At 47.0% G+C, this 13,723-nt stretch overlaps 2 protein-coding genes across 2 annotated transcripts; both read left to right on the forward strand.

Annotated features, from left to right (window-relative positions):
- Positions 1–8,530: 8,530 nt before the first annotated feature.
- Positions 8,531–9,796, forward strand: UCRPA7_4723 (putative mannitol 1-phosphate dehydrogenase protein; the record flags this gene model as incomplete). Its single annotated transcript, XM_007917274.1, has 1 exon — positions 8,531–9,796. The coding sequence occupies one exon, from the start codon at positions 8,531–8,533 to the stop codon at positions 9,794–9,796; it is 1,266 nt and encodes a 421-aa protein (XP_007915465.1).
- Positions 9,797–11,902: 2,106 nt separating this feature from the next.
- UCRPA7_4724 (putative d-lactate dehydrogenase protein) lies at positions 11,903–13,376 on the forward strand (the record flags this gene model as incomplete). Its single annotated transcript, XM_007917275.1, has 2 exons — positions 11,903–12,331; positions 12,624–13,376. The coding sequence occupies 2 exons, from the start codon at positions 11,903–11,905 to the stop codon at positions 13,374–13,376; spliced, it is 1,182 nt and encodes a 393-aa protein (XP_007915466.1).
- Positions 13,377–13,723: the final 347 nt, after the last annotated feature.

Here is a 13,723-nt window from a genome sequence, read left to right on the forward strand (position 1 = left end):
AAATCATACCCCGGTTCTATTGGAGGAACACAAATGAGATGTAACAATTGATCTTAGTCCCCTCCGTTATCGACGCCAGATGCTCCCTTGACGAACTCTTTCCCATAATATCAACTACCAGATGACCATATGCTTCCCCCTTTGTAATCTTGAGCTCTGCTCTTATGGAGGCTCAACAACTTGAAAATTGACAGTATTGATGGATATGCCGTTGGGTATTTCGTTGCATTATTTCCGATATCGAGGCGGCTGGACAGATTCCAGTGATTGGCTGTCTTCGCAATCGTTGTTGAGGAGTGTTGAGCCACGATGCACACCAGTAGCACGATAGTAGCGGAAGTCAAGAATAGAGATTGCAGTTGTATAAACCGATAATATGCTATAAGAGTGATTGTGTCAGCCTCTTGAAACTGCTGAGAATCGGATCTCGTTGAAAAAGATAACCAGGCAGCAAAATTTCTGACTCACCTCATGACGATCGCGAGTACGACTACAATCCATGCAAGAATGCAGTTGGTCCCAACACAGTATCTCGTATTAGCTTGAATCACCATGAACGCAACGGCCGCCCATGTTACGATCTCTATGGCATTGAGGATGGCGTAAGCCTTGAGGCTCGCCCATCTCTTGAAGGGGCGGAAATGCTCAGTCAAGATCTGGTACAAAATGAAGACCATGGATTTAGCGCCCTGTACCCGATTCCAATGTTAGAAAGCCATTGCTGCCTCATCCAGTACGGGACCATTGGTAGAATCACTAACCATGCCTAAAGCCATTGTGTTCGCTCGCGTTCGGGGCACACCTTTTGGCCAAGTGAAAAGCCGCACTGCAGAAAGAGCGATAACCACATGGACCAGTATTATTTGCACGATATGTACGACAAGCTTGAATCGGGGGTTGAAGAGACCATTTGCTCTTGCCGTTGACCTAGAGGACGTGGTGTAGGCTGCCATCTTGCTGGGTCAGATATTGATGATAGGGTAAGGTCAAGGAAAGGTTTTTGAGTTGTAGAGGCATGTTGAACTCGGAGGGAGCTGCAGAGGCTTTATGTTTCCTTTAAGTGAATGAAGCACGGCGATTTACGTGTATTCTGGATTGTGTTGTTTGTGATTGCGACATTGTATGATAGACTCAGCCCTACCCTTTTGGCTAGCAATCTCTTGGCAATTCGGCTTCGCTCTCGTTCCCCTGTATCCACCCACCGTGCCAAGAAATGGGACACGAATCATGCAGACCATATTCCATTCATGCTGCACTTCCTTGCCAGTCATCAAATTTTCTTTGGTGTAGTAAACGGCTGCGGTTTAGAATTCAATATCTTGTCTTTTGATGGCATGCAAACATTTGTCCCATATAGGCCACCCATGTCCCAGGTACTAGACGATGCTTGGTGGGTAATCAAACTACAGGGGGTTCGACTGGGCAATAATACTTGCTTTGCTCCTCGGGGTTTATTCGTCCTAGCCAGGCGGGAAAAGTGCAGTCGGGTATTCCTTCGTATCTTCCACGCCTGTGTATCTTCGCTGGAGGAGTGAGATGTAAGATCTCGCATGTCACAAGCATAGAGAAGTTCTAGGCTACCTATCCGAGGGGCCCAAATGTTTTGGATTGACCACGTAATGGTAGATAATCATTGAGCTGTCGTGGCGCGGCAACATCCGTAGAAAGGGGGGTTACAATGCATATTGGCTTCATCCCACTGCACAATAACCTCCAATCGTAGGCACTTCAGCCATAAGGCTGGGCAGTTTTAAAAACAAGCTTATTCTGGTTCAAGCGGCATTGTTATTAGGGTTTCGCGTCAACGAAGCTAAAGTCTATTTGTGATGCAGGTGGTCGAATCACAGAGGGAAGCGAGGGCGTGAGCGAGACCGAGCCACGCTAGTCAGACACCTGGAACGCGGCTGTTCAAACACCAAAGGCCCTATTACGCGGCAACAGCTGGCTCTCATCAGATTGACATGTAACAACACAATAATTTTCGGTCGTTCTTACCTGTGGATCTCCAACTCTGATTGAGGAGACGATCTACATTTTTCGAGCAGAGCTTATCACCAAGACTTTCTCCGAAAAAAAAGAAAAAAAAAAGAAAACCTGGTTCATAGACAACTGCAGCGTTGAACGCGTGCCCTAGGATCTACTCTTTGAACAATGCTCGCATTTCCAATTACAGAATATGCTTTGATTTTCAAGTTCGTCTTGCTCCTGTTCACATCGGTTCTGTTTCTGCACATGTTCTTGTCGATTGTTTAAGAGGAATCGATTATCAATGTCGCTCATAAATATAGCTCTACTTTCTCAGTTCTGGATACAACAGCACACAAAGCTCTATCACTATGCTTCACGAAATCCTGCTAAAGGAGCAATGACCTGTACGAACAAGTCGGCTTCTAGTTCTGAACACAATATGGGCTGTGGTACTGAAGATAGGAGAGATGCGAGAAGCACAGCTCCCTCTGAAGTTTCGGAAGTTGTTGGCGTCTCGCATGGTGTCTGAGAGAAAGGTCCCGTACGCGAGATTGCTTGGCGCCAACGGTCTCGAACTCGAGATATTCTATCGCCGGCCACATTATGAGGATCAAGACAGATGGGCTGAAAACACATGCTCTCTTCCGTATCCAGTTGACTCACAGCAGCTGCGTTCTCGCGCAGACGATCTATTTCAGCCTCTCGATGTTTTGCAGTTTCCGCGTACAAGGCGGATAATGGAACATGAACACAGTTATCCGTCATATCGCTCTCCTCCGAACCTAGTGCGTTTTCTGCAAGCTCCCATGCGCGCTCTGAGGCTGGTAGCCATGGCCGATGCAGACTTTCTCTTAATATATATGCTACAGCGTTCCAAGGCATATGTGTTTCAAAGACCCATCGCCACTGTCGACATTCAATATTCTTTTTGAGGTTATGATGGCTTTCAACAACTTCGATAGCGGTAAGCCAAAATTTTCTCCTGGTACCCTCATCTGTGTCTGCAGTGTCACAAAATCTAGGTTGATAGATGGCAAGTACCATCTTCGTGGTGACGGTACGCAACAAAATCGTGACCATCTGGAATAGAGGGTCGTGTTCGAGAAGGGGGCGCTTGAGAAACTGTCCTTGCATTCGATGATACAGATTCACAACCAGGCGCTCCCATTCCGCCGGCGCCAGCCAAATATCCGCAGGAGACATAGCAGCCATGTTTGAATTGACCACGAATAATCGCCTCCAGAGTGCACAGAACTCAGCTTTTACTCGAGCAATAGTACAGTCCGAACGACCTTCCCGCGCGGTCGGCATGACGTTCATTTCGGGTGTCATATCTGAATCATTGATATTCGAAGGCATCTCCGTATCAAAAGATCCAGGAGGAATCGCCAAATCCATCCCAAGCTCCTCCGAGAATTGCAAATCGAGAATGCAAATTATCCACCATATCCGCCTCCTCATCTCAGTCTCGAATGGCGAGAGGCCGAGTTGTATCCCATCGCGATGAATGTCAAGATTTTGTGCGATGCGAATAACAAGTGCAATCAACGACCAACAGCTCCGGGAAGTCTCCTGTTGTCTAGCTGTTGTGAGGAATAGAACAAATGCTTGGACAACAACGAGACTTGGTCTTTGTAAGCCATTTGATCCAATCAGTGCTTCCTCAAGTGCACGCCGATACTGGCATAGTATATGTGACTTCTGTCCACCGACACATGCCAGAACCTATCCAGTGGTTAGATGGGCAATATTTCGCACGAGTTCGATACTTACTTCGCTATTGCTCATTGAAATGATAGCAGCATAGCATATAGCCAAGATAAGAGCGTTGAAGTCTAGGTCTGTCTGACTCGGGGTTAATTTCACTTGATTGATCAGGGCATTTGTCGTAGGGACATGGAGTATCTTGACGATTGGCTCAACGTTCCTCTGATATATTTTCCACAAAATATCTATATCTGACGACTGAGGGCGAAACTGAACAGATATAGGTACGCCGTGGCTCACAAGCGCTTCAGCACTCAGAGGTGCGTGTGGTTCACTCGCGTGCCTGCTTCGTGCAATGCTGTCTGGACTCCTGGCTGTGTCATTGGGTATAAACAAAGACCGATCGTATGTTCGATAGGTAGTCGATTCGATCTCACTTTCGTTGTTGATCAGCGGTGGTGAGATGTTTCTATGGTTTCTGTGGACCGGGGAATGCCCTTCCATATTCATTTCTCCCTTATGCGCAAGTTCCTCGCTCAGTAGATCCACCACTCTTTCCAATTCGTCTAGTCGATTGTCCGCCTCTCGTCTATTTTTGGTACGTTTCGGACGGGTACGTCCAGATTGACGATGTGTGGGAAAAACGCACAGGGATCCTTGAGAGCGGGAGCAGCTCCCACAAGGCGTCCTCCTGTCACAGCGTATCTTTTTGAGGCGACATGTGTGACAACTCCATCTTTGGAGGGCTGCTCTTTCATGGGTCTGAGCTTCTGAATTGGAATTTGGGGGTGCCATGACACACAATAATGACTGCTTTCAAGCGGCGTGACGACAGTTGTGAAGATGTGTCACAAACCACACAATTGACGAAATGTGGAATGAACAAAGCAGATTGATGAATTATTGATTAAGAACATGGGTAGGGCTAACGAGACGCAAACGAGGATCTAGTGGCACTATTCTCCGATGATAGGTCTCGAATATCGCCAACACGGAGGCTACCGGGTGCCGATATGCCGGCTAAATCAATCTAGGCATACGACTGGCGTTTACAGCCTACAACATAAAACAAAATATTACGCCATCAGGAGGAGAACAAATTTCCATTTCTAGCAAGAATAGTGTATCAAGAAGCCATAGCATCCTGACTTATCCATGTATGCTGGCCGGGGCTGTTCTTTGAGGCTCGGTGCCAATCGGCGTATCGGTGTCCGAGCACCCTCCGCTCTCCCGGGCTTTCCTTTAGTGCCTGAAGTCCGGCTGGTCACCACTCTCGGCCCCTTTTAACCCTACTTATTCTCGGGTCCAATCAATTCTCCTCTATAAACACTTATGTCTGGGCAGGCTCCTGCTTCAAACATCATCTGCACCTAATAGACATAGACAAAATTGGGATTTTCCTTGTCAGTCAGATTCTGGAAAGCCGTTGCGTTCAAGCCCTCAATGCCGTCCGTCATGATTCCACTTTCACGCAAATCCGCACGATGCTTCTCCTTACGCCGATTCTCCCACCTAAAGGCATATCGGAAAACAAAAAGCAACAAAAACTCAATGATATTTGACACCAATAGGGAACCGATGCCCAGGTGATAGGACGGCGCTTGACTCGTTAGGTAGAAGAAAGGACTGGCAATACTGCCTATACAGGACCCGAACCAAATCATGCCATTCACAATCATCTCTTTGGACTGACCAACTGTGTCACTGGTGATCAAAGATAAACAAATGACAAACGATGCTTGATAGGAGCCGGTGAGATAGCTGGGCCAATCAGTCATAAAAATCAAGCATAGGAAGAGGGAAATTGTTCTCACAAGCAAATTAGTCTTCCGACATAAGCATCTGTCGGCACAAGCAGGAATCCCAGCGCACCAGCAATGGTTGGAACCATAAAGATGGCACAGACCAGTGTGCGACTATTGGGCGGCATATACTTGTTCGCGACCGCTCCAAGCCCAATCTAAATTACGACCAAAACGCCTTGAGGGATGCCTAAGAGGGCTGTATGAAGCGTATCGAACCCAAGCCCTCTGATGACCAGCGTGGAAAAGTTCGAAATACCCCCGTTAGGAATCGCTGAAACAAATCCGAGCAAAGTGAATAGCCATGTCTTGTAGTCGAGATACGCTTCTTTGACCTGAGCCCAATTGATACCGTGTTGTTCAACGCCAGTCTGATTGCGACGTATGCGGGCAATCAGGAGCAGTCTTTCGTCTCGTGTGAAGCCCCAAAAGGTGGTTGGCGAATTCGGGAGTAAAATTGCTAAAAGAATCGCCCAGAAAGCACATAGACCACCAACGATGATGAATTCGTACCGCCAAGAGGCTAGACTGCCATTGATTTGGCCAATTCCGTAACCTTCGGCTTGTCAGCAAGTACCTCATCGACTCTCGACAAGCTCCACTAACCTATGAGACCGCCTCCTGCTACACCGATACCATTCCAAGCGTACCATGCCGATATTCTAGATGGCTGTTCCTCGCGCATATAAAACATAGAGGTGATCAGCTTGAAGCCGGATCAGCGTTTACTTCAAAGGCACCCGAGAGTACTCGTAACATTGTGAGGGTAAGAAACTTCTGAGCGGCAGCCTGACACATAAGAAGTACTCCCCAAAGAAAAATATTGAAAGCAAGATACCATGCCGGAGGGCAACGTTGCATGATGAGAGTGGAGGGAATAGACCAGATAAGCCACCCGAAGGAGAAGACACTTGACAGCCATGGGTACTAAGTGCCGTGTAGATTGAGAACTTCCTTTATTCCAAAGATTGCGGCGTATGATAGTGTGGTCTTATCGACGTACTAAGGTGTTCTACGTTAGGTACGGTAGCGATTGGAGCTGCTTCAACAAGGTGCTCACATAGAAGAAATAACAAAGGCCTAGCACTGGCAGAATGGGCATGTCAAGTTTGCGCTTGAGCTTTCTCTCTTGATCTTTGTCTATAGCCTCATCGTTAGGATATCGTCTCAGTGCTTCGTGGTACATATCGGCATTATGTTGATTAATTATCGTTACTATTCCATGCTTCGCGTCTTGCTCGACATGCTCGTACTGTCCGCCAGGAACCGCGGCCGGAGCTGACTGGTTTAGAGACGGGAAAATCTTTTCGCTCATCGTGAAGCCTTGTAGTTGGCAGGTTCTGAAGCTGTCAAGGAAGTTGATACAGAAAATATTGTAAGAAATCCGAATGTGTGTGGAGTAAAGCAAGGACTTCATATCTGGCGAGACCCTCTCAGCAAGTGAGATGATCATTCTATATGTGAAAGGGTCCAATCATTTGCTCTCAAAGGTCTACACGATAGAGACGCTCATGCTTGCGAGGAGATTAATCCATTCACTCCCCAGAATCATCCCCACGAGTCATGCATGGTTCGGGGTTATGCGGGGTCAGGGGTTCGATATCCAGCGTGTGAGTTCATGGCTCTCCAGTTCATAACACATTTCTCCAATGTTCCGAACCAATGAATAATGGATAGTATGTCGCTAATGCTGTGGTGTTATACTAGGAATTACGAATGAGTAGGTTTGAGTGTTGACCGCAGAGGTGACAGTACGAGTCATCGTTGTTTTCCTCTGTTTTTAGAGCCGAAGAGCCGATATCAGATGTTTGATTGGTTGTCCAACAAAACATCTCGAATTTGCGACAAGGAGATTAATCTCTCTGCTCAGCGACCCTATCCCACAAGGAAAAGGTATTGATAAATGGGGCAACAAGTGCAGCAAGCACAAACTGTCACTGGCAGTGAACCTATAAGAAATTTGATGACGATGTATTAGCTCAATTAATAATCGATGAGTCTCCAGCATTATCATCTAATATTGGAGTCATGTATGGTTATATCACTGCCCGTAAGCGTGCAACAATGGAGTCTATCTCTCCATTCTCGAGGCCTCGCTTGTGGCAAGTATAATCCTCCGCCAGCGTTACAAATGTTCGTTCGGCGAGGGTTGCAATTCCTCCTCAACAAGGGATTACTATCTTTACGGAAGTTGATGGACCTATAGTAATACACAGAATGTTCGAGGTTCCTATCAGTATAAAACCCATTTATTACTCAGTGTCTCTAACGTAGATGAATTAATGCTGATGTCCCTGGGTAATTGGCTCCTATCACAAGTCGGGTAGACAAGTGGACAGTGCGCGGCCCGGCTGGTGCGATTCCCGAATGACATTGCCTTGGGCATAATTGTTGACATTGTGCGATCATGCTGTGCGCAACTATCTTCAACTCCTATAGGGACTAAAAGAGGGTGTACAAACATGAACATCGATGCTAGAGCGCCGTATGAATTTTTGGCTACAATGAATTAGATATCATTTTCATTGTGATTTTACTTAGGCCAAGGGGTCGCCGGAAAGCATCGTGCGATTCGACACTAAAGACTCGTCTAACACCTGGTTGACTCGTGGCAACGAAAACGTCCTGGTCAGCCTTTCCTGGCGTCTAAAGCAATCTCGATCAAGTGATGCCTATTAATTTCCTTACATACCTTCATACCCAGCAGGCAATTCAATTTCAATGTGATGTGATGGCGATATACATATAATGATCGCATTCGCACGGGCGCTAGATAAGCTAGTAGTGGATGCTGCCCCTTATCCGAGGCCACGGCGGACCGAGCACCACAGGCGTGTAGATAAGCGTATTGATTGATGTTGGGTGTTCCACCAGCAAGCCATTAAATGCTGCTACTGGAGATTTGTGTCATGGCCCTTCTGCTAAAACTTGGCGACTCATTTATACGCCGAGCATGACACTGGGTCTAATATCATCTCTGCGATTTTGTGGTGCTTCAGTTGAAAGCAAATACTAATTAGTTATTAGCCAAGTTATCGTACAATACTGTTGCCATGTCCGAAACGAAGAAAAAGTTCAGGATTGCCATTGTTGGAGGTGGTCTTGGTGGTCTTGCTCTGGCTATTGGCCTTCATCGTGCCGGAGTGCCAATTCACGTCTATGAGTCCGCTCACGAGTTCTCTGAGATTGGAGCCGGAATTACCTTTGGAAGCAATGCTATCAAAGCGCTGGGTCTTATTGATCCAGCTCTCCTTGCGGGCTTTCGCAAGCACTTTAAGAGAAATCCGCCCGGTGTCTGGATGACGATTCGGCTTGGAATGGATTTGCGAAACCCCGTTGATGGTGACGACGCTTCCAGGGCGGGCGACCTTCTGTACAATCAGCGTGATGAAGCAGAGAGTGGGTACATCCACCGCGCCCGGCTTTTGGAAGAGATGGTCAACCTACTTCCGGCAGGGAGTACATCGTTCAAGAAGACATTGGCAAATATTACAGAGCTGCCGGGTGAAAAGGGAGGTGGAGTGGAACTCTCCTTTGTTGATGGCACAACGGCAACGGCCGATGCCGTTATCGGGTGTGACGGTATCAAGGGACCAACACGATCTATTGTGGTCGGCAAGGCTGTCCCTCCGGTCTTCACTGGGGACTACGTCTATCGTCAGCTAGTGCCCAAAGAGGAGGCTATCAAGGAGCTCGGGGAAGAGCGAGCTCTTGCATCTCACCTGATACTGGCGTACGAAACTGTTATGGTGCACTACCCTGTTGAAAATGGGGCATTCATTAACTTTGTAGCCATTCATAATAGCGGTTCAACCGTTTGGGAAGGCGATGCTTGGGTAAAGCCAGTCCCAAAGGAGATTATGATGGAGGACCTGAAGGGCTGGGATTTACCCATACTAAATCTGATGTCTCGAATCGAAACCCCACAACAGTGGGCTCTATTCGACTGTCCTCACGAGCATCGGTATTACCGGAACCGAATGTGCCTTCTCGGAGACGCAGCGCACGCGGCAACCCCCCACAACGGCGCCGGAGCGGCCATGGCTATGGAAGACGCCTATGTGTTAAGCCAAGTAATTGGCCGAGTTGAGGATCCTAAAGATTTGGAGCAGGCATTCCAAATCTACGATGCTGTGAGGCGTCCGCGAACGCAGAGATTAATTCAGAATTCGAGAATCAGTGGTCAATGTTGGCAATTTAGATACGATGGTGTTGAAGACGATCCGGTCAAGTTGAGGGAGCAATTAGACGAGCGATTCCGATGGATTTGGTATCATGATCTAGAAGCAGAGCTAAAGGCGGCGACAGGGCCGAGTTAGGAGGAACAGAATCCAGCGAAACAGTGTATTTTTCTTCCTTCCTGTTTTACTGTAAACTACTCTTGTGTACCTAAAATAGCGTATTACTAAGCGAGTGCTGCTAAGTGTGCATAGGCTCAATCACCTTCGGCTTGCTGAACGCAAGGATTTAGAGGCTAGAGTGTTCATAGAAGCCATGAAACTCAAAATAGGGTTTTAGAAATGAAGCTAGGCAGAATCGGAAGAATATATGGCGGCTCGTTCTCTGTCCTCATTGGGGTTTTAACCACTCTAGGCTGCTTGATGGTTTGTATTTTGTCAACCACGATTTGGTCACTCGACTTGTTGAAGAAAGGGTTTCATGCTCTGAAGAAGACGAAAATTTCTTATCTGAATTCGGTAGAGTAACTGGATTTGAGGGCAAACTTCTTGATTTGATGGTGTTCTCCTATGATGATTATAGAGGCCCGACGATGGAAATCCAGTGATGAAGAAGTCATAGACATATCTATATCACTCTATATGGAACCTAAATATAACCAGTATAACAGATGAATATGGCGAACTATATGGCTGGGTTGCAACGACACCAAAGTATCATCTGTGATACCTTTTACTCGGAAGATCAGCTCTTTTGGTCTTAAGATACAACTTCGATGTCTCAAGGGCAATTCAGATACTTGAAGAAATGGAGAAGCTATGGGAGCTATGGCAGCAATGGATCTCGTATATATCAAACACCGCATGGACATAAATTCAAAACAGCCAATAATGGTCTTCGACAACCACTAGTGATCCGCTGCAAAAACACACCAAGGAAATGGCCATCCACCTTTAGACTTGACGACAGGATCTAGACGACATTTTCGAAAAAGTATTTCGGGGCCACGCACGTTTGTCGACGGGTGATGGTGAGCATCATGATGCCTTGATGCCTGAGTTCGGTAAACCTAATCTGAGATATATCAAGTTTTGAAAATAAGTAGACAGACTGATGCAATCACCTGAAGAATGGACGAAAATAGGTTGCATGCGTACGTGAAGATTTAGAAGGTTTTTCGATGGCAATGACGATGATAATTATAAAGTGCTGCTCCTACTCGACCTCCGTTGACTAGACAAATCATTGTATATTTCTTCTACCGTATAATAGGTGTGATACGCAAGTCGCGTGCGTGAAAAACTCCTTTCTGATTTCAACCCTATCTTACAAAGCTATTAACTATCAAACATGTCGGATTTCAAATCACAAGCCCCGCGCTTGCGGCAAGATAATGGTCAAATCCTTCGCGCTTTGCTTCAATTCTAACAGACACTAGCTCCATAAAATGCAATTGCGTTTATATGGGCATTGGCACCAACACTTTTGCTGGCAGGCGATAGTACCTCGATGTAAAGACGCGTTGTATTTCTTCACTTATGCTTGAGTCAACAAACAAGATGCAGAGCAATGGCTCAACGCTAGCTTGCATATTTTCCAAAGGATCTGACATCCCTGCGCAACAGCGCATTACATCGGTCCGCTAAATCCATATGTTAGATCCTCCATCACCCGTTTAACTTGCTAAAAAAGCGACATGGATTGCGGGTTTCAGCCCTAGATAATTGGCCCTCTAGTACTTGCGTTCTTAGCTGCATTGATTCAACAGCGGTTGCGGTCGACCTTCAGCCCTGGTCTCTTAGGTAATCAGGCCGTGAAAGAGAAGTAATAGCGTATTGGTAATACGTTGTCTAAGTCCGAAGACCGAGCGAGACGTACTCGCTACCCGTTTATCGCATGATTCTTGTCAATTTCTGGTCTCATACTACCTTGACTTGTACTGCACTTCATATGTTGTCTCATCTCATTACGCCTGCAACTACCCGATGTGACAGACACCTTATACAACATGCTTAGCTGACATAATAAGCATTCTTCTAAGCATGTTGATGATCCTTCAAGCTTATGGCTCGTACTTTTTAGAAAGTCCGAGCAACACAGGCTAGCTCTAGCACGCATCTGATCTTAAGGTTGAACATTGTATCTATTGTGATCCTCAACCTTAGATCCAAGGATATTTCTTAGTTGACGGCATTATATTGAACTATTCGCTTTACTTCATTGCCACATAAAACAAAGCCGGAGTCATGTCTTGCAACAATGAGGGCACGTTGTCGTCTCTGTTATCGGTAGTACAGGACTTCGCCGCGAATAACTCCATCAACCTCATAATTCCGTCTGACGGCGACTGGGACTCCACGGCACTCTGCCTCATAATCAACCCTACGAACAAGCCACTTGCTATCGTCCGGCCCAAGACACCCGATGATATCTCGGCCATCATCAAGTTCTGCACATCACGTTCCGTACCGTTTGTAGTCCGCAACGGGGGCCACGACTCGGCCGGTCGCTCTCAGGTCAACGGCGCCCTGACAATTGACCTACGTGATATGAACAATGTTGCCGTCGCAGCTGATCGGAAGACCGCTAGAGTCAGCGGCGGCGCATCCTTAGGAGATGTGGCAGATGTGCTGGCTGCCGAAGCACTCGTCACGCCCACAGGGGCAAATTCGACTGTAGGCTATGTCGGATGGGCGACGTGTGCGGGCTATGGTCTGCTGGCCAAACATTGGGGCCTGGGGGTAGATCAAATACTGGCAGCGAAATTAGTGAACTGGGCGGGGGATCTCATCGATGCCGATGATGAGTTACTCAAAGGGATAAGGGGTGCGGGACCGGCATTTGGGGTCATTGTTGAACTTACTATCAAGGTGTACCCTCTAGACTCGGTAAGAACTAAGCCCTGGATATTTCAGTTCAGGTTGATTTGCTATCTTTCTCCATTTGATACTAATTCAGTGTGCATAGGTACTCTCGGGGATGATCGTCTATGATACTTCAGACTTTCAGGCAACTCTCGATAATTGGTTCAAGGGCTATGAGCGTCTAGCAGCTGGAGAGGGTATACCATCCTCACTCGGAATTCAACTTTTGATCGTACAAATACCAGACCTAGGACGAGTGGTGTTGAGCCTTGTAATGTGGTCTGACAAGGATCAGGTGAAGGGGCAGCAGTGGATTGACAAGATCGCGACCCTGGGGACAAACATACTACGGACGGTGGAACCCAGCAAAATAAGGGACTTCATGCGCGCAAACGACAACTCGTATCCGTACGGCGCTTACGGGCACAACAACACCATCTCAGTACGTGGTTTCACACCCAAAGTGAAAGCAATGATCGCGAAGTACACGGACAAATTTCCAACCTTCGGCAACGGATTCTGCACACACTTGCTCAGCGGGCCATCTGCACAGCCCAACCCACACTCCGTCTTTGGTTCGAGGGTGGAGCATGTTGTATTTGAGCTGTTTATGGCCATAGCGGACTCGGACGAGACGAAGGTGGCAGAGAGTATTGCCTGGGGCAAGGCTTTCAAGAGAGAACTGCTCGAAAAAGCCCCAGAAGATGTGATTGATGCGGCGTTTGCGGCTCTTCTGACTACAGAGGATACCGACCTGCGCAAAATCTATGGGGAGAACTACGACTTTCTGATTGCGCTGAAGAAGAAGCATGACCCGCAAAATGTCTTCAGGAATACCATTCCTAGGCTGCTATAGCTTCCTACCAGCATGCTTAAGTCATCAAATAGAGAATCCACTGTGCTATTTGCAATACAACAAAGGAACTTTTTGTGTAACCTTAGTAGATCTGGCCGTGGGAATATCGTTTCCCTAAAAAATTGCAGCCTCGTGTCTTTGAATTTTCGTCGAATTATAGTCCCCGCGTCGAAAAAGACAAAGCTGTAATTTGCCAGCGGACATAGATATCCTATTGAGAAATTAGAGAGCTTGAGGACGACAAAGGGATGGTTGCAATGAAATCGACGAATGAGGTGGCAGCATACATTTCTGTAAGACGGCGCCAAGTCCAGCCGATTATTTGATCAAACTCATTTCCTTTCTAA

Source organism: Phaeoacremonium minimum (assembly GCF_000392275.1).
Source record: "Phaeoacremonium minimum UCRPA7 unplaced genomic scaffold PA7_03_scaffold_359, whole genome shotgun sequence".
In the NCBI taxonomy this organism is placed as follows: Eukaryota; Fungi; Ascomycota; class Sordariomycetes; order Togniniales; family Togniniaceae; genus Phaeoacremonium; species Phaeoacremonium minimum.